General features: G+C 38.7%; 1 protein-coding gene across 5 annotated transcripts in view; it reads left to right on the plus strand.

Annotated features, from left to right (window-relative positions):
- The window catches only part of bcas1 (brain enriched myelin associated protein 1), a 108,698-nt gene that overhangs the window by 44,871 nt on the left and 37,255 nt on the right, over positions 1–26,572 (plus strand). For all 5 annotated transcript variants that reach the window (XM_039734470.1, XM_039734474.1, XM_039734471.1 and 2 more), the window contains exons 4-5: positions 1,571–2,136; positions 13,447–13,620. In XM_039734470.1, the coding sequence (XP_039590404.1) occupies positions 1,571–2,136; positions 13,447–13,620 (740 nt within the window). The remainder of the gene's footprint in view (positions 1–1,570; positions 2,137–13,446; positions 13,621–26,572) is intronic.

Genomic DNA, 26,572 nt, shown 5'->3' on the forward strand with positions numbered 1-26,572 from the left:
TCATACATTCCCGTCCATTCCTCCAAGGTTATGTAACAGTTTTCTTCTGATGTTGAGATCAGCAGAAATTATTGAACTGTTTAAGTGGCAACTTTAGACGCATCTGTTCAGGCAGGCATTTCGGTAGCTTTGATGTCTGTGGGTGACTGTTATATTGTTGTTGTATATTATGTTGTTTTGATATTTCTTTTTATTTTGTGTTATGTTGTTCAGTACTTTGAGACTTTTGTCTATGATAGGTATTTTATAAATAGACTTTCACATACTTTCTTTACCTTTTTACTTACTTTTTTGAACTCCTGTTCTAAATAATTGAAAAGCTCTCCTAAAGCTTATTAGTCCATGTTCCGGCTTGCATGCTGAACCCTAGTTAAGGGTGAACCCAGTCTTCATTACAAGAGTGGGATAAGTGGGATTCATTTCTCAGAGCCAATGAATTTTTCACCATACAAGTCTGGAACAATGCAGGCCCACCACTGTCCCACAACGTAATAGAAATTCTTGTCTAGTTCTACAGTTGAGCTGTAAACACGAGCTACCAGGGTTCAATGCAAGGTGATGGTCAAGTCAGAACAGGCACAAACTTTTTGTTAAATACTTTTTAACAGTAATACTTGATTTTTTGTAACAAATTCTGACCATATATCTATTATTGCAAAACTATCCTTATGGTGATATAATAGTTCAGTCTGCTCTGTTTTGTCTGTTCTTCACCTCGTGCTTTAGAAACTGTGAAAGCACTCTAATAAGTAAACAAAGTTAAGTTTGGAATTTTGGCTAAATGATTAAACAAAATGTTTTGTTGTTCTCCTTGTAAAACCTGTTTAGAAAGTTATTCCTTTGCACAGTGTCTGTTGATTTACAGCTAAACGTGATTAATATTTTTAAAAAGCTGTGCATTCGCAATCTATTGTTCTGTCACGTCAGCTCTTCCACTCCTCAGACAGGTTCTCGAAAATTCCTGCAGAGCAACAGCAACATAAGGAAGAATTGTTTTACTTTTATTTACAAAGAGTTGGGAGCAAATGCAGCTTAATCACCGAGTAAGCTGCATCCTGCATTCAGACACCAAAACAGCACTGCCTTGTCGACACACCCCATCACAGAATGTTGAATGACTCACGCCAGATTTTTAAAGTAAGGACTAAGCACCTGCGGCACCATAAATGTCACATGCCTTTGCTCACTTGGGGGTCAAAGGACACCTTTAATTATTTAGACTGGTGGATTTCAAAACAGCAGAATTGGATAAGAATTTGTCTCATTCTGTCAGTCTTTTCATAGCAAGCACAAATACAAGGTGCTTAAAAAGCAATCCAGAATATAATATGCATTCATTAGAGTTCTATTGATGCTCATTCAAACTCACAACTGAAGTTTATAAAATGTTCCTTTTTTGCTTGCCTCTGCTTTGTCTTTCAGCAAACTCTTGTGTTTTATTGTGGCCTAACAAAGCAGTGATCCATTGATATCACCCATACAGTAAAATTACTATGAAGAAGTTTAATGAGGTACCAAACAGGGCCTCAGTATTTTCTCCCAGTCATGATGAACCTCTTCTCTGTTGCAGTTCAAAGCAAAGCAGATGTTCAGCTAAACACTGAGGCTCCCTCATCTCGCCAGACAATGGAGATCAGCACCAGCACTGGGCTGCAGGAGGACAAAGCAGGGAAGGATGCCAATAATGCCCCTCCAGCTGCCAAGTCCCTTTTTTCCATGTCCTTTTCCCGGTCAGTGCCATCCCGTACTGAGCCCTCATCTGTTGTTGATTCATCATCAGTCGCCTCAATAAGCAGCCCAGAAAACCACACAGCAAACCGTTACACAGCTGAAAAGACTGTTACTTTTCAGACATCCAGCCCTGGACAGCAATCAGCACCGAAGGAGGAGCGACGTGCCGGTGAAGCCACACGGAGTGAAGAAAGATCAGAAGCACCTCAGACAGGCCCACGTGTGGAACCCAAACCCAATCAAAAGGAAAAAAGCTTTTTTGATAATTTTTTTAAATCTTCAGTTTCAGAAACAGAAACTGATAAACCCAATGATAAGATTAATTTAGAGCAGAATCAAGTCAACCATACTTGTTTGCCTGCCCAGGAAGAGCTCCTGGCCCAAGTGAGCAATGTGCAGCATGTGGTAAGTGCAGTGGTTTTCACTGGCAAGTCTACTAATGCTACCTACCTGCTGGCCTTTTTGCCTTTTTATTTTAGAAATTATTCCCTATGGGCACTGTGATTATGTGATTTTGCATGTGTGTAATGCTATGTACTGGTATCCTGTGCAGAGATGGCTCATACTTGCTCTTGATGCTGCTAGAATAGGCTCTAGTCTAATGAATTACTTTAGCTGATTGGAAAATGGATTGGTTGGATGGAATATATATTGATAGGAAGTGCCTCATCTAATGATTTCTGATTTCTAGTGGAAATCTTCAAATTAATTTAGTACAAATCAATTGAAAGGGCAACTATAATCTGTTCTTATAAACTGAAATCCATATTGTTATTTCTTTTCTAGTACGCCCATGTCAGGTGCAGTCTTCCAATGCCTGGTGATAACCATGCATGTTATACTCATGAAAGGTCCTTTAAACTTATTATAACTGTAATCCCACTTGTATTTATCCCTTCATTTTTAACTTGCTTATCTGCTTCTTATTTTTCAGTCAGTCTGGCATTTTTGTGCTACTTTTCCCTGATCTTAATGTTATGATTCATTTTAATGCTGTCATTTGCTATGACATTTCACCTGTTTGACGTCTCTGTTTTCAGATCTTTTTTAACCATAAAGCAATTGTCCAACCTATTGGTCATTTCTGTAATTCAGTGCATTCTCAGAGTGTCTTATTAGATGAAGTGAAGATGAAATGCAAGACTTAACAGGCACTAAACTAGCCTTCATTGCAGCCATGTCAATGCAATTAGGATTGGTCACTTCTTACAATAAGTCTGGTGATGTCAGCACAATACATTACAATACATTTACTAACCCTCAAAGAAACATACAGAAGCTTAAAAAATATTTTTTCTCCATTATTTCTCAAAAGTGCAGGATTGCTTTGCAAAATTATTGTATTGTTTCACGAACAGAATTGTATTATTTTCCTATAATTACTGTTATTTCTCAAAAGTATTGCATCATTTCACAACGATATTGCCTACTGCAGTTGGTAGCATTGTGCACACACATGCTTCAGTCATCTAGTCACAGCTAGTGAGAAAGAGGTTAAGCATGTGTATAGTCTGCAATTAGGTGACAGGAACTGAGCAGACATTACAGGTATATACTTAAACTGTACATGAACTAAAAGGGTATATTTAATCCACTCAGTTTAGGGTCACAGAGAGCCAGTGATTATTGCAGCAGCACAGATATGTAGAACAAACATTTTGTTATTTTGCAAACTGATCATGCTGTTTTACAATAATTATTGCATTATTTTGCAAAAGTGTTTGCATTATTTCACAAATATATTGCCAGCTGCTGTTGCTGGTGACAACATACACGTGATAGCTATTTAGGGAACATGTAGCCTGCAATCAAGTGATAAGAACTGAACAAATGTTGTTATGGGCGTACATTTAGTTTTAATCAAATTAATGTTTAGAAAGTTTAATACAGGCATTTTAAAACAGGTAGCGCAGAGCTAGCATTCCCATTTCACAGTGCCAGGGCTTGCATGACTTTTCCATGTTATCTCCATGCATTTGTGGATTGAATGGTACTAGTGAGTGACATCAACAACTGATGATTGCCAGTGTTAACAGTGAATACTGAAAATGTGTCAATAATACTTCTCAAATAACAAAATATGGCTAGTCCTTCATGTCCTGTCAAGTAAACAACATTAATCTCCTCTTTCCATCCCCAAAAAAGAGCAAAAGAAGATTCAAGTTATAAACAGTGGTTCTGCCACCAGATCACACTGTTTCAAAATATCAATAGTAAATAACTGTTAAAATGAAAAGATACTTTATTTATAGGTTTCTGTTAATGAATTGCTTACTATTTTCTCATTGGTTGTGTAACCGTGCCCTGAAAAGCACCAGCAGAGTGTTCCCCACTCTTGCTTCTTCCCTTACACCAATCCTAGTCTGATAATCACTGACTCTCTTTATCCCTATACTGGGTATATTAAACATACTGCTCAGCATATGCACATTAAATGTACACCTCAATCATGTTATCAGTTCTTATCACTTAATTGTACAGTATGCACATGCTTAACCTCTTTCTAGCTAACTGTCATAAGACAATCAAATCACATCCTTGCATGTTGTTCCACCGACAACAGGCAATATCTTTATGAAATTACACAACACTTTTGCAAAGGTCAGGTCAGATTGGGGAGCAAGCACTGGTACAGTGTGTTGACGCACCCACCACACGCTGAAACAGCTCGGGATCCTGGTTGACAACCCTCCAGGAAGACGTGCGGTCCATTCTCACTCTCCAGAAAAGACCATCTACAGTATCTGCCACAGCCAGGTGTTTAAGCGGGCATCCCCTTGGCCTCCTCCAGCCATTCGGGTCCTCAACAGTGAGGATTGTGCAAGGTGGATCACCCTCAGGGAAACACGCTACATGGTCATAGTGCTGTAACTGACACTCCCTCACAATGTATGTAATGTGCCTCATTCAGGACTCCTTGAGCAACTGCTCATTCAACACAAAATCAAACCAAAGCTACCCAAGGATTCTCCAAAGAGACACACTACCAAAGGAGTCCAGTTTTCGTCTCAGGTCACTAAACAGTGTCTATGTCTGATAACTATATAGCAAAACAGGAAGCACTGGGACTCTAACAACTTGGACCTTTGTCCTTTTGCAAAGTTTTCGGGAGTGCAACTCACTCCTTTCCAGCGACTTTGTCACCCCCATGCTCTTCCAATCTGTCTGCTGACTTCATAAGAAGAGTCACCAGAAACATGAATGTTGCTGCCGAGGTACGTAAACCTCTCGACAAGTTCGACACTCTCTCCACAAACAGACACACTACTGATGGCTGTGCCCAAGAGCTCATTAAACAAGGTCATCTTGGTTTTTATCCAGGACATTCCCAAGCCCAGATGCTCAGACTCCTCACCCAGTCTCTCAAGAGCCCTGATCCGAGCCTCCATTGACTCCGCAAAGATCACAGCATCATAGGCAAAGTCAAGATCTGACAATTTCTCTTCACCAACAGATGCCCCATAGCCGCTGGACCCCACAACCCTCCCTAACACCAAGTCCATGCAAAGCTTTGAACAATGTAGGAGCAAGACACAATCCTGACAAACCCCAGAATCAACTGGGAAAAACACAGAGGTTCTGCCTCCATGCTGCACAGCACTCACAGTACCAGTGTATCCAGTAACTTTGATGACATCCCACGAAGCCTCAGGATGTCCCATAGGGCAACTCGATCAACTGAGTGGAACGCTATATGAAAATCAATAAAGGCTGCAAAGAAACTCTGCCGATATTCGCCTTTGCAAACTTTTTAAAAAAAAATGCAATAACTGTAAAAAAAAGAGAACAGTTTTGCAAAATAACACAATTATTTTGTAGAATAACACTTTTTTTTTGAAAGTCAGGAATGTTTCCGTACAAACATGCAACTTATATTTGAAATATGTAAAGAAATTAACTTACTAAACTGAAAAAAGCAAACATTACACAAAGGAATTTGCCCATTTTAACATTAGGTAAGTAACAGAGACAGTGACTGCGTGAATGCAATCATAGGCTGACTTTGCAATGAAACCCTTGACTGCTTTAAAATATTTTGTGGAGTTCTTTCTGACGCTGACATTTCTGGAAAGTACCTTATAATGTAAGTTAACTGAAGGGCATTTAATAAGTACCTGAGGTTCCCACTGATTAATTGCATGGCATACTTTTGGCACTTTTCTGATACAATCTGGGAGGAATCGCAATTATTATAGTAAGGATGGTTGGCCTAATGTACTAATTTGCATTATTATAATGAACATACCAATAGCAAAATGTTGCATTTAACTTTAGTTAAAGCCACTGACCTTAAAAAAGGACCACATTTCTTCTCACCCCACTGTAACTAAGGTCAGACATTTCTTCAACACCCTTCATGAAGACAGTGCTTAAAGTGTTGCCTTTGACTTGACATGACAGATGCTTCATCAGGCATAAGGACTTATGTAGCCCAGAAGAACAGAAGCAGGGGGTAATATTGCAGTCAACTAACTAGTCAGCTACTATGGGGATATTACAAGATATGAAGACCACATACTGTATGTGATAACTGAAAATATATTCAGCGGCCATATCATTAGGAACGGCTATCTATTTTTTTTTTTATTTTGATTGGAATCAAACAACAATCTATACAAGTAAGTCAAGGTTAACAAAAGTAGGTTCAAAACGAATCAACAAATTAATAGGGATGCTAATGTAGAACAGTGTAGGAGCCATGTTGTCTCCAGAATAGCCAGTCCTGTTTGAAACTGGTCTTCCTAAAAGTTCCTGAAAACATTCCTTAAGAAAGTTTGCTCACGCTGCCTTAATAACATCATATTGTTGCAGAAAATTTTATCGGACACGCACTCATGCTGTGAACCTTATATTTTACCTCAGTCAAATGTGCTATAGTTAAAAAAAATAAACAAATAAATTAATAATAATAATGCATTTTATTTATATAGTGCCTTTGACAGAGACAAGGAGTTTGTGAGGACCATTATAGTAAGATGAAGTTATGCCTATGCTTATGGAATGAGGATGTGATGATTGATGCTTTGTGACATGACACATTACCCTCCTGGAAATATCCATTACAGAAAGGAGTATTTGTGTCTTTTCTGTCAGCTTGAATGAGTCTGGCTATTTACCTCTGCCCTTTCTTTTATTAGCAAGGTAATTTTTTCCCACAAAACTGCCACTCATATTTTGTTTATCACATCATTCTCTGTGGACTTTGGAGACAAATGATGCTGCAAAACTTCTCTAACACCTCCACCAAAAGTGATCTACTGGACTGAAATAAATGGATTACCTTGGGTCATTTTAATAAAGTAATGATGTTTAGGTGTACTATATACAGTACTTAAAACAAGGATCATCATATAATAAGAGCCTTAATTGTGAGCCAATACAACATTTCTAACATCATTACACTACCATCTCCAGCCTACACTGTTGACAAAAGTGTGGGTCCATGGTTTTATCCTGTTTATGCCCAACTCTGATCTTCCCAGTTAAAATCTGAAGCATAAACTAAGATTTGTTACACAAGGCAACATTTTTCAATTCTTCAGGTGTTCAGTTTAGCGGATCTCAAAATGGTATTTGGCCACTGTAGCCCTTCTGCTTTAATTTCAAAGACAATGTGTGTTCATAGATGCCTTTCGTTGCACACACACACACACACACTGCTGTAATGGGCAATAATTTGACTATTCCTAGCCTATCTTTTAACTTGAATGAGTCTAGCTATTTCCCTCTAATTTCTTGTATTAAAAAGGTGTTTTCTGTCACAGAATTGTTAACTCTTTAAGTTACATAAATAACCTGTGTTGTCCATTCTGTAGCAGAACAACAACTAAACCTTCTGGGTCTGTCTGTATGCTAAGTATATTGAGTTGTGGCCTCCTGATTGGATCGTTGGGGTCACAGGTTAATTGCATTAAGGTGTAGGTCTCCCTAATAAAGTGTAAATGTCCACACTTCTATTTTAGTTTGCAAACAAAAAAAAAACAAAATAGCCATGCTTGTCCAAACTTGGAAGCCAAAAATAAAAATTATAGATCTGAACAATTAATTTGTGTTTAATTGATATTTTAAATGCCTTAAATGAAGAAAGTCTGATGACATAATATAAGTATGTTCAGAATATGTTGCATGTTTTCGTTAGGTAACTTCTGTATATAATAAAGTGAAAGCAAGGGCACAGTTTTTTACAGTACTGCCTCTACTAACAGTCGATGAGCCTCTCTTGTTACATCTCATATCAGGAAAAAAAATCCTAAAAAAATGCATTTCTCTATGAATTATATGACATCTGACATATTTTTACACAAAACAAAAATGAATAGAAGTAAATTATCCAGGGACATTTAGTTAATAAGTTGGAAATATAAAGCAAAAATGGAACATTTTTCCATTTCCAAACAATCATTTTCCTGGGTTTTCATAGAGTTTGTTTTAGGAGTACACTCAACTAAAGGATTACTAGGAACACCATACTAATACGGTGTTTGACCCCCTTTCGCCTTCAGAACTGCCTTAATTCTACGTGGCATTGATTCAACAAGGTGCTGAAAGCATTCTTTAGAAATGTTGGCCTATATTGATAGGATAGCATCTTGCAGTTGATGGAGATTTGTGGGATGCACATCCAGGGCACGAAGCTCCCGTTCCACCACATCCCAAAGATGCTCTATTGGGTTGAGATCTGGTGACTGTGGGGGCCATTTTAGTACAGTGAACTCATTGTCATGTTCAAGAAACCAATTTGAAATGATTCGAGCTTTGTGACATGGTGCATTATCCTGCTGGAAGTCGCCATCAGAGGATGGGTACATGGTGGTCATGAAGGGATGGACATGGTCAGAAACAATGCTCAGGTAGCCCGAGGCATTTAAATGATGCCCAATTGGCACTAAGGGGCCTAAAGAGTGCCAAGAAAACATCCCCCACACCATTACACCACCACCACCAGCCTGCACAGTGGTAACAAGGCATGATGGATCCATGTTCTCATTCTGTTTACGCCAAATTCTGACTCTACCATTTGAATGTCTCAACAGAAATCGAGACTCATCAGACCAGGCAACATTTTTCCAGTCTTCAACTGTCCAATTTTGGTGAGCTCGTGCAAATTGTAGCCTCTTTTTCCTATTTGTAGTGGAGATGAGTGGTACCCGGTGGGGTCTTCTGCTGTTGTAGCCCATCCGCCTCAAGGTTGTGCGTGTTGTGGCTTCACAAATGCTTTGCTGCATACCTCGGTTGTAACGAGTGGTTATTTCAGTCAAAGTTGCTCTTCTATCAGCTTGAATCAGTCGGCCCATTCTCCTCTGACCTTTAGCATCAACAAGGCATTTTCGCCCACAGGACGGCCGCATACTGGATGTTTTTCCCTTTTCACACCATTCTGTGTAAACCCTAGAAATGGTTGTGTGTGAAAATCCCAGTAACTGAGCAGATTGTGAAATACTCAGACCGGTCCGTCTGGCACCAACAACCATGCCACTCTCAAAATTGCTTAAATCACCTTTCTTTCCCATTCTGACATTCAGTTTGGAGTTCAGGAGATTGTCTTGACCAGGACCACACCCCTAAATGCATTGAAGCAACTGCCATGTGATTGGTTGATTAGATAATTGCATTAATGAGAAATTGAACAGGTGTTCCTAATAATCCTTTAGGTGAGTGTATAAATATATGTGTTGCCAAACCCATAAAATGGTTGCATTATGAAATCCTAAAAAGTCTGAAGCATCAAATAATTGCATTTGTTCATTTACTAATTCATTCTAGGTGTCCATTGGCCAATCAGCTAACAACTGGAAAAAGCAACTGGCATTCTTACACGTCACCATTCTTGTTGGTATACCATGATTTGCAATTTTAACTGAATAGAACATTCTGAGAAGTTGATGTCATTTACTTTAAATATCTTGGCCCACCTTAGTGTAGAGTGTTTTTAAGGCTCCATTTCTATCAGCCAGCTGCTTCACCAGTATTTTCATATTAATTAATGTTTGCAATTACATGTAATCTCTTTTTAATAAGGGAATTTAAGCAAAAAGTTTAACCATTCATAGGTGAGCACTCAGACAAAAGTAAAGAGTAGCATTTGGGTGCAGGACAGCAGCTGCTAAAAATAAATTACTTCAGGGAATCTGAAAGTACAAAACATGGAGAAAAGACAGAAAACAGACTATGGAGGGAGAGACACAGGAATGAAACAGCTGACATTAAATAAGATGCCCAATTGAAAAGGAGCAGTTCAGAGCTCCAATGCGTAAGCTACTATGCAAAATCAAATAGATAGATAGATAGATAGATAGATAGATAGATAGATAGATAGATAGATAGATAGATAGATAGATAGATAACTTCATTTGTCCCCAAAGGGAAATTAAACCTTCACAGAAGCTCAAGAAAACTAGAAATATTGTAAAAAACCACAACTCTCCTAACAAACACAAGAACGCCTGTTTATGATCACAAGAGAGTACAGGCTTGTAAGGTGGCGGGAATATGTGATCAGATCTGGCCAGTTATGCCACAGGTTTACATTTAAAGGCAGGTCCTGCTTGCTGAGTCCACACATAGAACATGCTGATCGACGTTTGCTCCTTTCACAGATCTCCTGGTTGAAGTCACCAGATTTCGAGGGTCAGAATGATTCCTCATTAGATTGTTGGTTACAGAGTGAATGATTTCTGTGGCCAAGGTTAATAAACATTAACAAGGATGATATAACTTATCTCCCTAGGCAGTAACATGAATTCAGTCAATATTTCAATGACTGGATTATACATTTTAGTTCTAATTGCAATGGGTTTGCTTTTTAGAATAGCTCATTCAAATAGATGTCCAGTCCCCCTCCTGCCTTTTCTAATCTCTTTGATCGCATCAGATAAACTCAGTCCAGCATTAAAAGAGCTCCTGAAATTAAATGTTTAAACTGGTTCTCTGCAGTACCATAAATGCCACGACACCTGAACTGGCCATGACTCAGGTGTAACAGTTCCTTCAACTTATTTAAAAGCAATCAGACATTCCACATCATATGTAGGTAGGTCAAATTTGAAACCTTTTCACCTTACTTTTACTCCCTCTCCAACTATGGCAGTACATTGGCTACCACAGCTGTATTTGAACTTTACGTCTGCACATTTTCTGTGCAAGTGTGTTTGAGTTTTCCTCTGGGTGTTCTGGTTTTCTCCCTGACATCCACAAAGATATGAAAGTCAGGTGAATTGGCCCAAGAGTGGTAACTGTGACAGTCAGATGTCCTTTCCAGGGCTTTTTTTCTGCCAGAATTCAATATGGCATATATAAAAATGTATTTCACAAAAATTTCACAGAATTTTTCAAAAAAACTGAGAACTGAAACTAGAAAATTCATAAGACGTCAATGCAGTTAACATTTTCTGCAAGTGCTGCAGAGGTAAGTCCACAACACTGATCCCAAAGGACACGTGGATTAGGCTGATTGTGTAGACAGTATGCCTTATAGTAGGCAAGCACCCTATTAAAGATTGACTCCTTCTTGTCACTTACTATCACTGTTGTTAAGAAACTGTAAGCATGATCAGAAAAAAAAAATCTAATTCCAATCCATAATAAATGTATGCAGAATAACATTAGTAACAAGCACTTTTATTAAAACTACTGTAGTTTACTGGATATCATTTACTAAACATAGTTTCGTTCAGCTTAGATGTTATTGGATATAAACTTAATGTGTAAATTGTCTCTTACTTTTTAAATATTATTAAGCTTTTTGAGCACTTTGAGCTACTGTTTGTATGAAAATGTGCTATATAAATAAATGTTGTTGTTGTTTAAATCAATTTTTTTAAATTATATTTAAAAGGCTTAAAATATAATGAAGAATGTAAATCTTTCATATTTTGCTGCCGTTTACAGATGTCGTCAATGTGGTTACCATTATAGAACCTGCATGTTCCCTGTAGACCCCATTTCTGTGTATGCTTTCTTCCCACATTTCCTAAAACATATAAGTCAGGCTTATTCCATTCACCTGACTTCTAGTCTGTTTATCCAGTTCAGAGTCATAGGACGCTGGTGTCTATTTCAGCGATGGCCGATCTGAGAGTGAGTATTGGCTTGTGTGTGAGTGTGCACAGAGTGTGCACAGGGATGCATTGCTGTCCTACAGTATCTATTCCTGATTCCTGTCTTGTGGCATATTCTACTGGGGCCAGCTTCGGCTTTCAAGACTCTGATTTGGATTAGGCAAGTTTAATAGTGGGTCTATGTAAGAAGTGTTCAAGTGGACTAAGCTTCTGAATGTATTGTATTTTCTTTGATGGTGAGATGACAGAGAGGTCTGTTCTAGCATTTTCGCCAGCAATCTGTAGATAATAAATTTCTCAGTATATTCCGGAGAAAGAAGAAGTTAAAAAAATTCTAATTAACATAATTATGGTCATTCAAAAACACAAAACAGCTGAAGAAAAATAAGGTCTGTAAAATGCAGAGTTATAGTAGGGATATAATGCATTTACAGACCTTCTTTGTCAGCCAAATGGTTCACCTACCACAGGTGGGCCAGTATCAATCAGAAAAAAAATCAGAAAGCTGATTTATATGCAGAATCAAAAAAGTCATTTTAAATGCATTGAAGTTACAAAGAAGTCTCTTAGCTGAAAGCAACTTGAATAATAAACACGAGGGTGAAAAAGAGACTATCCAGTACAACAGAACAGAAGGCCCTTTAACAGTCCATTATTCAGTTAATAAAATAATTATTCCAGTACATTAACAGAAAGCTGCCAAAGAAAAGAGAACATTATATGGACTGTGATAATGACATGTTTGTTTGCACACGTACCCACAGAAGAAAGGCAGCAAACTGCGTTTATTGCCATAAATGCTTATTTTATTAGGCGAGCTGGTAAATGTGTCTCGAATAAGAGCAGGAAGGCTCTTGGACACACCAAAATGACAAATGAGCTGAGTTTTGCTAACTGAAACATATCCAACTGAATAAGCTAATCACAAGACCTATTTTTTATTTTATGCATTTTACTTAGTATTTACTAATCACTGAAAATTCAAGTTGGTTTATCTCCCTAGCATTATTGCCTTTTCTTTGCTTTATAACTAAATGTGACAAATCTCTAAGAAGAGTAACTAAGGAAAAAATGAGTTTTTGAATCAGTTCATGTGAGCATGCTGTATATTACGTCTTATAATAATTTGCTCTTTCCCACACTTGAACGATTTGTGTGAAAATAAGGGGCCAAAGCTTTCTCCAGAATTTCCCAATACCTCCCTTTCTTTAATGAAATGTACTGCATAATGAAACAAATAGCTGACATACCACACGTGCCAGGCCAGTGAGTTTCATATTCAATGTAAACCCTCAAATTAATGGGGTATATCTTTCCGTGGACACATGGTAATTGAATGACCCCAGATTAATAAGGAGTAGTGCACTAAAGAAACTAAATGTGCACAGAAAGAAATTGATTACATTTGATTTGAAGTCTTGGATGTACACAAATGAAACTCAAGATAAGAACTATATTAACCTCTGCTGAATACCCAATTGACAGAGCCTGACCCAAGTAGCTGTAAATGGACGATTGTTGGGACATTTGTGTAGGCTGCAGTATGAATGCAGTTTCTGAGCATTGAATTCTACTCTTGAAGTCTCAGACGAGTAGCTGGCTGCCTGCCTTTCCAGCTACTTAGCTATTTTGTTGTTTTTCTCCTGCTACCTTGTAGAGTTCTGCAGACAACAACAACCTTTCCGTAAAACTGGGGAACTCAACGAACAAAGCTGCCAGGAGTGCCGCAGTGCCTCCAATCAATGCTGAATTAAGGAGTGGTGCCGAGGGAAACATCAAAGAGGAAGCTCCAGCCGAGGACAGTTCAGTCATGAACTTCTTTAAAACCTTTGTAAGTATTTGTTCTTTTTGACTGCTTTTTGACAAAATTGTTTCATTATAAAAATGTGAAGTGATAATGGAAAAAACCTTGTGTGGAGTCTATATATCTTGACACAGCAAGAATGAGTACAGCACTCAAGATGTCAAAATGCGTAATAGAAAAGAATAAGCAGACCAGTATTATTTTGCATCTTGCAATAGCACCACCATATGCATGATTTGAGCTACAACTTACTGATTCATTTTGGATGTGGTATAGAATGATCCACGAACATGGTTTAATGTCTATAATAATTCAGTGTACAATTATAAATAGAAACACATAGATTCCAAGTGCACATTTAGACAGCTTTTTAGCCTTCACTGTGATTTCAAGAGTGAACAGAACAATTAATACTGTAACTATGCATTTGCACTTTCTGAATCTCATTTGCTCCCACGTGCACCAGTCAATCTGACTACATTCTCTTTGTAGAATAGCTTATGATGCTTTTTTAATTCAGGGAAATTCTTTTTAGTAAAAGCATATAATTGGGACTCAGTGAAATAAGCTTTAAAAGAATCTGAAAAATTCCATTATCTTCTCATGAAGCATTTTCATTGTTAAAAGAACTGAGATGAATTCTACAAAATGAAATGTAGGTAAAAGTTGTGAAGGTTCTTATACATTAATCATTGTAGCAACTGGTTTGATTGATTTTTGCATTCTTTTTTTTTGTTTTATAATTTTGTAATGTTTCTAGCATTTCACATTATATCTGTCTACCATGTTGGGTTTAAGGGATGTCACCATGTTGTTTTGGCTACTAAGAACCATTCGCATCTTGTGCACTTCCAGTATCCCTTTGTGGATTAAAGAACAATTTAAACACAATGTTAATGCTAGTGAGGCAGAATAAATTTAATTAGAAAAGGCTCTTTGTAGTTTGATGTTCATACAGGTTTACAAGGTAATTTCAGAGTACAGTGAAATTCTTACTACATGTTCGAATTAGCATGCACGTTGTAAGGTTCTGGTGCAATGATTACTAAGTACAACTACCTTACCATAAAACTTCTGTCTTCCTTATCTGAAAAGCCTAAGAACACATTGATCATTTCTGTAATGGATTTTGACGTAGATTTTATTTATTAATTAATTTTTTCTTGTTATTTTAAATTGTATTCTGATCTTTATCTCATGACCATGAAACTTGCCAATTAGTCAAAGGAAGGCTACTGAAATGATAAAAAAAATGTTTTTCAGTATAAAACATTTATTACAATAGCAACTAATGACTGTCAAGTCACTGTAGGCCAAAATGCATCTCAATTAGATTATGTTGATCTGGGATATCAGTAATTTTATTATAAGGGTCTATGGAATCGCTGAGCTTTTAAGCCTATAATAAAGAGTGACCTTCTCAGTTCTGCTGATGATCCAGGTTTTTTCAATTTGTTTATGACATCTCATTCTTTTGACCATTACGGAACATTATATATATACAGAGAGAGAGTCACAGGCTCACACCGGAGGCATATTTTTTTCACCTGTGGGGCATGTCTTCCCGGTGACCCCTACAGAGCAGGCACAACACAGTCCCAAGTACACAAAACACCTAAATGAAAGTCACCACAACACACTCCTTTGCACCACCACTCCTCCCGGCAAGCGTAGTCCTCTTCCTCCTGATTTAGGCTCCTTGAGTGGTGGCTGCTGGCCCCTTTTATAGTCCACCTGGAAATGCTCCAGGCGGTTGACTGCACTTCCGGGTGTGGCGATACACTGGCCATAAGGGATCAGGAGTCCCAGCTGCCTCTATTGCCTCTGGTCTCAGCGTGGCTTTTATGCCTTTACTTCACCTCATGCGTCTCACACTCACACTTCATCTTTTCATCATGTCCCCAAAGCATACTGACCAATCAGCTTTCTCCAAGGGACCAGACACACAGAAAAATGTTAGCATTTTATTACATAGCAGACATATATACATTATATATATTATATTTATGTATGTATGTTCTAACCTCAAGTTTGTGCATTTTATTAAATAGTAGATATATAGTATATACAGTATAGTAGATATATATATATATATATATATTGTAGAAAGAAAAGACTTGGTTTGGGGCAGCCACCCATTTAATCCGGTTTCCTGGCTGCGAACGTAATTGATTCATTCAGAGTCAAGTTTACTCAACAGAGTCCAAAACAGAACTGCCTGCCAGAGCAAAGGCAGGAGGCTTTATAGGACGGAGGGCGGAAGTGATGTCGTCCTCTGTGCCAGAACCGGAAGTGAGGTCGTCTTCGGGGCCGGGACCGAAAGTGATGTGTCCCGCTTTGAGGTGTCGGCTCCTGGTGGGATTTCCCAGGAAAGACCTGTAGAGAACTCAGAAATAGCGTTAGCGTACCCCGTCCCCCCCTGGGCAGATGTATCATCAGTCCTCTTTAAGCCCTTTAGCTGCCTCCTGATGTTATTATATATATATATATGATACAGTATCTGACAAATAATAAAAGGAATTTTTCACCCTTATTTGACTTCAGCAGGTGCATGCATTTGTGCATCCCCTTACTGTGATCAAACCTTGGACGTCAGCTCCCAGTAAGGGCGAAACACTGCTCACATTCGCACTTTATCCTTTGATCAGATCTCCAAAGGTATACTGACAAATCAGATTGCTCTGAGAGACCAGAAACACACAGAGATGTTAGTGTTTTATTATATAGCACATATATATATAGATTATATACAGTATATATATTATATTTATGTATATTATAACCTCAAGTTTGTGCATTTAATTATATAGTAGATAAATAGTATATTGAGTATAGTAGATATATGTGCAGCACCGTTGTTCCAACCTGGCACAGACAGATGCAGAGGCACAACTCTAAAGCATACAGGGCTTTTTATTTTCTCTTTCCCTTGTGGAAAACACCTTCTCCATTCCCCATAAGTATAACACAGTCTCAAGCACAGCAAAATATACAATTCTTTTCCTTTTCACTCTTTTTTCTAATTCACTCCTCCAGTTAAGCTTTGTCTCCCACCTTCCAACTACTCTATGAGTAGTGTCTGCTGGCTCCTTTTATAAGGCACACAGAAGTGCTCCAGGTTCTTGTTGACATACTTCTGGCAGCACTGCCGGGTGTGGTGGAAGAACTGTTCCCCAGGGCTCAGCAGCAGCCCTGGCACCCCCTTGGGAGCGGCCATGGATCCCCACAGGGCTGTATCCAACTCTAACTCCAATGGAGCCATGCGGGAGTCCGAGGCACTGCTGTAACCCAGGGGGACTACCACCTCGCGCTCCAGGATAGGTAAAGCTTTGGCCATGCTTCCTCCCCTGGTCCTTCAAGTGTGGAGGCACCCAGCCAGGCAAGGGCCCTGGCCATCTGCCACTATATATGTATATTTATTGTCACAAGAATGAGTCAAAGACATCATGAAGGTATGAAGGTTTGGGGCAGTTACCCATATATTGTTCCATGGCTGCAAAATAGGTTAGAATTTGAACAGAGATGTTCACAGATCTGAGTCCAAAACAGAACTGCCAGTAAGGAGATAAGATGGCACTTTTAAAGGCCAGTAAAGGAAATGACATTATCGGGACCAGCACCATAAGTGACGTCATCGGTGGCGTAGAAAACGTGTAGGATTTCCTGTGAACGGTCTGCAAGAGATTGAGAGATACAGTCAGTGCTCCCCGTCACCCCCTGGTCTGATGTGGAATTACTATCATTTAGTCCCTTCAGCTGTCTCCCAATTGCATTTCCTCATAAACAACTTGTGATTGGATTTATGTTTTGTTTATTGCCAGTTTCATAAAGAATTTGACCTTGCTAAGAAAGAAAGAAAAAGTAAGTCTTACTTCCTTCTCTCTCAGTGTTTCCCTCAGTCTCCTTACTTTTTTATTCATTAACGTCACAGGTTATATTACTTTAAAATGATTTAAGAGTTGTGTTAATAATGTACATTATCAGGAGCTCAGAATGTTCTATTATTTTACAAAAGCAATGTGAATATACTATTGTGACACTTCACATTACACATTATTATAAAAAAAATAATAAGAAGAAAGTATTTCCCTATGATATTTTGACAGTGGGCCAAAATTGTTTCATTAGTGATTTAGGATCAATCCTGTAATTAATGAGTAAAAGTAAATTAAACTGGAAAAATATGCATAATTTAGACATTTAGGTCAAATTCCATGAAAGACTTGTCAACTTGTAGAATGGACAGGAACTCAGATCAAATGTTGCGTTGCTAACCTGGCCACACTATTTACTCAAAAAGGGTTTTAATGAAAAGAACAAACCCTCAATGGTACCGAAACATATCTAGTCTTATCTAGCCATTGGCTCAAATCAAGGATGCTTGTATATAGCAGTCAGGATTGTGATTCAGAGCTCCATCTTGTTGGCTGCTCATTTCTGAAATGAGACGCCTTTTTCCAGGATCCCATTGTTTTTATAGCTCATGAATGGAGGGGCAGAGTCAGTAATCCTCATTAGTAATCACCACCCTGGTGTCCTGGGGTGGTAGTGCTTACCGTTGACAAGCCCAATATGATAATTCATTTCAGTTTGGTTTATACTTTTACATCATCCCTTATTTAATACAATCTCACAGTACTTGAGCTTATTTACAGATATAATACAAACTCAGTAAATTATTAATCCATATAACATTTAAACTATACTAACAAAAGAACATTTTCTGATTGGATTTGTTTAATAGTAAGAAATGTGATTTTAGAAAGACACACATTCAACACAAAAAAAAAACAGAGAATTGATTAAACTTTTCATCATATGTGTCAACTTAAAACTTATTGCCAAAAAATCACATCAATTAAAACTTTTGACTGATAAACAGATCAGAGATCTGATGGTATGTACTGCCATTCAATATGATGAGATGTGTGCACATGCTTGTACAGAGAGAAGGACTTGACACTGGAATCAACTTAACTATTTAAATGTTGCAAGAGAAATTTGAAGGGGTGCAACAAAGAACAAAAAAAGGAGGCAGAGGTCTGTGCATTGCAGTATTCTGTGTATTTTAACAACTGCATTATCCATTGTCATGAAGTAACTGGCTGGCTTTAAATTAACATTGCATTATACTGTATGTGGAGAGAGGAATCACATCTCCAAGTGCTGCAGACTAAAATCACCCATTTCAAACAAACAAAACATTGGCCCTTAACTCCTGTTTATGCAAGGATGGATTAATCTACAGCCTAAATGAAACTGAGAAGAATACTCTGTTGCAACAGATAATTAACACCAGAAGCATCTAATATTTAAAATTTATTCTGGGATCAGGTGTAATGTACTGGCGTATGGTCGTTAGGCCAGGTGGACCCCAATACTATAACTGACCACTTTGATGTAGTCAACCTTTTGTGAAGCCATAGTTGGTCTTTCCTTAAGGTATTAGATCATCCCTGGTTTATCTTGGATCTGAATTTCATGTCATTCCTCAAGGAGATCATAGCTCTGTGATCACAAAGACTTCATTGACTTCAACCCACTGCCTATAGTATACCACAATTGCAACCCACTTACAATATGCACACCCCTATGAGAAGCACAAGCATTTTCTGAAGCTGATTGGACTGATTCCATCATTCAGGTTTTAGCTAGGTTTTGCAGCTGGATGCCTTCCTGACACTTACAATGTCTATATTTTTGCCCTTGGGACCTGCAAAAAGTTGGGCTGGTTTGACACCCTGGTTGCTAGATTAAGGTTAGGTTAAGCGTAAGGTTTTTAAATCAGTGGTAAGACCAGCAATGATATTTGAAACCGAGACATGGGCAGTGAAGGGAGTGCAGGAGAAGAAGGTGTAGCAGAAATGAGAAGGTTGAAATGGATGTGTGTAGTTACAAAAATTAACAGAATAAGAAATGAGAGAATCAGAGGTACAACACAAGTAGGAGAGATATCTAAAAAAGTACAGGAAAGTAGCTTGAATTATTACTGACATGTAATGAGAACAGACAATGAATATGTGGACAAAAAAGTGATGGGAATGGAAGTACAGGAGAAAAGACGGTGAGAGAGGTCAAAGCGGAGGCAGCTGGACAAAGTAAAAAAAATCTGAAGAAAAAGGGCTTCACTGAGGAGAAGGTGCAGGACCGAGATGTATGGAAAAGGGAGATCAAGCACATTGACCCCATATAGAAGTAGGAAATGACGAAGAGGAATAAATTTGAATGCAAGAAGAATTATGCTTACAATTCAATTCATTTTAGCAGTAGTTGGGGTTAGTTAAGACTAGTAAATTACTTCAATGAATTAGGCTTTCTACATTTGAAGGAAAATGGTCTGTTTAGGGAGGTGGTGCGGGACCAAGCTGTACGGACAAGGTTGATTAACACTAGAATTCCTGAAGCCTATGAAAAAACTTGCAATCCCGGCCCACCTTAAATCCCTTCGCACCTCTCCATCAGCGTCTTTTGTTTTGTAAAAGCATGAATCAGCACAAGCAGCAAGCAGCCTGCTGTCCAATCCCCCAACTTGACGGAACTCAGCTTGCGGGCAAAATGCTTTGCCAGCTCAAGCCAAGGCTCCTTATCTGCATGTAAGGTGCTTGGAGTTGTACAGGGTAAATAATACAGTATCGTTATTTGGGATACATATATTTCACATGTGTCTACAAAGATCTTGGTAAGTGTAGGATGTGAACACTTTAGTCCAAATATCAAACAAACATGTGCACTTTTAATCAAGAATATAACCAAAGAAAAAAACAAGGCAAGCATTTCTTGTTGCTGTCAACGAGTTAAAAACCCAAGCTCAAATGTCAATCAACAGGAAGTTTATATGTCTTCTTGAATGGTGTAGAAGTAAAAACAGCTGACTTATAACCCGGAGGTCCTGTGTTCTTGACCAGGTGCTCCACATTTTGAGTAATGAGCTGTTATTATTACTATAATATAATAAAAACACATTTGATTTGAGTCTGTAACATCTGGTATAAATTTTGGCTACTTGTAAAAGTTAGCGCTTGTTTTATTATTGTTCAGGTTTATTCTCTCAGTGACGTTCACGTGGTATATCGAACTTTCCTCTCCCTCTTTGAGTTGATGGCATTTATCTCCATTCTTTTCACAAGAGCAGGGCTGTGGCCTTCTCAGAACTATTTGTTGTACTGGCAATCAAAGATACAATGACCCGTGACTGCTGTCAGACTGGACAAAGGCATGACCGTAGCAACAGACAGCTTCTTCACAGTGCTTTTCACTGGCTAATAGACTGCTGCACTCTGCTTGGCACCACAGAGGGACCTCCTGCAGCTAAAGTCACTTCAGTGCCCAAGCAATTTGCCACGCTGCTGTGTAGATCTGGCAGTGTCATGATGACGGTGTATGCACCCAAAAAGAAGTCTGTCTGCATTAAGCACATTGAGCTCACACAAAAGTGAAAGAAGATGAAGAAAAAGAATATGAGAAGAAGAAGCAATTATCAAGAACTGAGCTAAATGACCCATTGAAGAGAACACAAAGTGGGTGTAAGCAATAGTTGTTGCACAAAAGAAAGATGCAAGTGCCACATATTGTCGTGTAGTGGTTAACTTCAAACCCTGTGGTATGGGGTTCATATTCCACTACTGACGCTGTATGGCCACGAACAAGTCACTCCATCTGCCTGTGCGCAAATTGGAAAAAATAAAAGAAATGTAATCAATTCTATTTCAAATGTTGCAAGTCACTTTGGATAAAGGTAATGGCCAAACAGTAAAAAATAATAAATAATCTGATAAATCTTAAAAATGCACTCCATAGGTCCCACCATCATTCAAAACAATTGAGCAAATAACTGCTGTCATGCCATTTTAGATCCAAACCATGAATTCTGGCAAATCCCACTTGATAAAGAATACTTTCATCACTACAGTTGGAGGATATGCCTTTTTTAACATTCCTGATTGATATATATTTGGATTAGCTTTTTGTAGGACAGCTCGGTAAAATTATTGCAGATGATACTGAATATGGACAGAACACATGATCTGTGCTTATGCCAAAAAATGGACAGAATCAGGGTCACCGATTTTTAGATGAAATTAGAAATGTTATATACTGTATAGTACACTTAATATTGCTTCAAAGTATCTGATCATGTCATATATATGCCAGTTACTCATAGATCATGGTGTCAAATTAAAGTCAGGAGCAGTACCAGAAGACAAACATAGATCAGATTAGATTAGATTAGATTAGATTAAGTGACAGCAGTTCCCTCGAATGACAAACTACTTCATGGTCGGTTATGGTAACATAACAGCATCTCTGTGCCAACTTATATACTAGGATGAGGAATGGATTTGGCAGAAACATCACTCTGCAGCACAGGGAAGACTTTCTGAGAAACTTAATGCTTGAGTAAACTTATTTAGTTCAGAATCTGGTGTTGTATTACTTTGAATTTTTTTTTTTTTATCTTTAGTTGGCAGCCACAGCTTATTGTATTAAAGACTGTTTCTCCAATTATACCATGATATGTCATAAAAAACAAATAGAATCTCGTTCACTTTCCTTAAAAGCAATCTGTAAGGTCTTCTATGGGCAGCTTCCTTTGGTCATATTTCATCTTATCTGAAGAAAATGATGATCATACTTCCTGGTCAGAGCTTGAATGTGATCTATAAGTAAGGCAGAAAGCTATGTATTACAGAAATTCTCCTTCTCTAGTGCACACCTGCCTACCAATGAATAGCAAGACACCACTGATGGATATGATATGATAAGAGGAGAGTTGTTCTCATCTCAAAGATTGAAGAGGTGAGAAAGGAGACAACTTCAGAACCCACATGCAAGAGATCATGATGTCCTCACCATGAGGGATGAGCTCATCACTGATGATGGTCTATTGCTTAGTGTTCAATGAGTCATCAGTGCACACTTACTATATGACATAATTTTATTAGGACCTCCATAACACTGAGTACAACTGAAGAGACAGATAAACCATGCACTGATCAGCTATTTACTCTGATACTGAAAACAAGTTCTCTAGATATACTGTACATTATTTCTTTCACTTAAGCAATACTAAACTAAAGAATCTGTCTGCCTTCATGGAATTCTAGACTTGCCCTAGTCTTCCACTGCATCAGAGTGGCATGCAGAATAGAATAACTGGTCCTGAGTGACACATGTTCTGACTGGCATGATACCGACTCTCTCCCTGCCATGACAAGCAATACAGTAATTACAAAGCTTAGATGTCACTTTGCCAATCATAGTGTCCCTCAGCAACCTTCAGTCCTGACTATTCAGAGTCAAATGGACTGTGTGTTCAGCTAAACACCTGTTGGAAAAATGTGCATGAAACAGCATAGATGTACAGGCAGTTCTATTCAATTCAAGAGATGAATAACCATCCTTGGCCAGATGCCTGCCCTCAGGTGTAATAAAAAATAAAAAAAAAAGCTCTAAAAGTGGAAAACATTATTTAATTGCTGTTGGATAAGAAGGAAATTGAAAAATTCTGGATGGCATTGGTGTTTTGTCAATGTGTTGGTTCTTCAAATGATGACTGCTTTCTGTTCTTCTAAATATTGAGAAAGTCTAAGAGTTTCAGAAGAAGCAAAGAATGTTCTTCTGCAATGTTTTCTTTTACTTGGCAGGTGGAAGTGATCAGTAACTGGGCAGCATCAATTCCCCTCCCCAATTCTCCCATTAATTGTTCCCCTTAAGGGTCTCACTAAGCCCATACATTTCACACAAACTGTACAAAACATTCTTTAACATGGTCATATTAGAGATCCATGCAAAATTGACAAAATCTAGAGAGAACAAGAGAAGAATATAATGACTGGTTTGCCAAGAAACCTCCATTCCAAAGGGACCTGTCAATTAAACTGCAAACACCACACCACAAAAAAACCTCACAATGTTCCAGTGTGGTGCTGAGGTCTTACCAGTGGCATTCCGCTCCCAACCCAGGAAGTGCTATCAGCGCTTGTTTCCTCTCTCTCTTTTTCTGTGGTTGTTGTAAAATGGCTGCAATGATTGTGATACCCCGTGTCTGTGTGGGTTTCCTCCGGGTGCTCCAGGATCCTCCCACAGTCCAAAGACATGCAGGTTAGGTGGATTGGTGATCCTAAATTGTCCCTAGTGTGTGCTTGGTATGTGGGTGTGTGTGCCCCATGGTGGCTGGGACTGGTTCCTGCCTTGCGCCCTGTGTTGACTGGGATTGGTTCCAGCAGACCCCCCGTGACCCTGTGTTCGGATTCAGCGGTTTGGAAAATGGGTGGATGGATGGATGATTGTGATAGTTCAACAGCTATGAATTCTTGACAGGGGATGCAAGGAAGGCGGCATGATGGCGCAGTGGAAGCGCTGCTGCCTTGCAGTTAGGAGACCCTGGTTTGCTTCCCTAGTCCTCCTTGCGTGGAGTTTGCATGTTCTCCCCGTGTCTGCGTGGGTTTCCTCTGGGTGCTTCAGTTTCCTCCCACAGTCCAAAGACATGCAGGTTAGGTGTATTGGCGATCCTAAATTGTCCCTAGTGTGTGCTTGATGTGTGGGTGGGTGTGTGTACCCTGCAGTGGACTGGCACCCTGCCCGGGGTTTGTTTCCTGCCTTGAACTCTGTGTTGGCTGTGATTGGCTCCAGCATAACCCCGTGACCCTGTAGTTAGGATATAATGGATGGATGGACACAAGGAAGCTTTATTGCTATGCAGCCTCAACCCCAGCATTAATACAGATAGATGGCAAGCAGTCCTGTAGTTCCACATTCTTTGAACTGCCAATGACAGACACTCCACATGTAGAAACAATAGTTGCAATAAACTCGAAACAGCAGACTCAGGGGCATCCACTTAAAGTAACCTACTCTGGGAGGATTTCCAAGCCAAAGTAATGATACAATGATTTGATTTGAATTTTTGATTTAATGTATCTTCCTTTGGTGGTAAAGTTTCATAAACATTTAGCTAAGCAATTATGCTTTTTCTCTTTTAAAAATCTGCCTGCAAGCATTCCCAAAAGCACAGACCAAATTAACCTCTACTACCATAAAAAATACATGAATTCTTCATTTGAAATGCTGTATAGTCATTTTATAATATCTCTGTCAATTAACTCCTTGGCACTCCCACAAAAATCCTTAAATGTTTGGCACTAGTGAGGCATTTCAAGAGTAGCTAATTAAGCTATTGTGCTTTACATTTAATATACTATATGTGATGATATTTCTGTCCCCATGTTTATCGGTAACATGTTGCAAAAATACAACATTTAATTTAAGGCTGCGAGCTACTTCAACAGATATAATGTGTACACACCTACACATACATGTAAAGTCGATGGTTGACCTTTCTTTATGTGTTTTCAAACCTAGGGTGACAGCATTGTTTGCACATGTTTGCTTCTGTATAAGTGGCATGTGAATCTGTTTCACAAATATTTCAATTTGCTTTGTCTCTCGGGCAGGCACGGTGACGCAATGGTAGTGCTGCTGCCTTGCAGTTTGGAGACCCCGTGTTCTCCCCGTGTCTTTGTGAATTTCCTCCGGGTCCTCTGGTTTCCTCCCACAGTCCAAAGACATGCAGGTTAGGTGCATTGGTGATTGTCCCTAGTGTGGGTGTGTATGCGTCCTGCGGTGGGCTGCCCAGGGTTTGTTTCCTGTCTTGCGCCCTGGGTTGGCTGGGATTGGCTCCAGTAGACCCCCGTGACCCTGTAGTTAGGATATAGCGGGTTGGATAATGGATGGATGCTTTGTCTCTCAGATTCCTCTCTACAATGTTTCTGCACTTTCTTCTTCAACAAATTATTCGACAAGTAAGCATCTTTATAATCTTTACAAACAGAACTGTGAAGATGCCAATAACGAAAAACGTACTTTCACGACTGCTCCTAAAATACATCCATGTTTGTATGTATGCACAGACATTTGGAGAAACATGAAAAGCTCTCCGGATAATGGCATTCATCTGGACTGATGTACTCAGAAAGTATGAATTGGTCTTTATACGGCAACATCTACAGACACAAAGTGACATTCAGAGATGCTTACAAACAACAAACAATTAAAGGCAACATCACATTACACAACCTCTGCTCATAGGGTATGTCTGTTTTGCCAACAGCAGTTGCTGATCTTGTTGCTGGACCATGTCAGTTTAAGTGACTGAAAACTGCTGAGCATGACTAATTTCCTGGCTAACTGTCGACCTTCTGGAGAAGTCTTCCTCACCTCTTGTTGTAACAGTCAATAACGTGCTCCCTGACAGAGACAACAGTATGACAAATTCAACCACAGACTCAGCGCTTTTTCTGTTTCCAGATGACCCTCTCTCGTGTTGAATTCTTTATTCCTCAACACTGCATTCAATTCATTGTACTTCTGGATGAGCATTCATTGGATCTCAACTTGTGAGCCCTTTCAACTAAAGATAAAATAAAACAGATTTTTTTAACGGAGTCATGGACTAATTGGAGTGAGTCACTGGCAACATTACAGCAGGCGACTGATTTCCTCCAACTCACTGAGATTATGTTAATGGACGGTTAATGGTGTTAATTTAAAGAAAAAATCAGAACCTGCTTAATTGTCCTGCCAGATTTCACTCATTTTAACAGAGTGACCCTTGTAGATAGAGAATTGTACAGAGCTTTCTTTGTCTACATATAAAGCAGCTTAACACAATTTTTTGTTAGCTAATTTTAATTAAATAAAACTCTTCTTTGTTCTTTGTGCAACACTGTCCATCATAGCTAATCTGTCATATCCATTTTGTTTTGATGCATTGTCTGGCCCTGGGCCATCCATATTTTGGACACAATCTTTCTATTATGTTTTTTGTCAGGTCTGTCAGCAAGCATTGTGGTGCTTGAAGCAATTAAACAGAAATATATTTTTTATTTTACCAGTGGAATTTGTTAGTTTTTGAAGACTGATTGATTGATTATAAAAAGTGTTTGTGTTACCCTGCAAAATTAATGAATCACTTTGTAAA

Source organism: Polypterus senegalus, chromosome 14, assembly GCF_016835505.1.
Source record: "Polypterus senegalus isolate Bchr_013 chromosome 14, ASM1683550v1, whole genome shotgun sequence".
In the NCBI taxonomy this organism is placed as follows: domain Eukaryota; kingdom Metazoa; phylum Chordata; class Cladistia; order Polypteriformes; family Polypteridae; genus Polypterus; species Polypterus senegalus.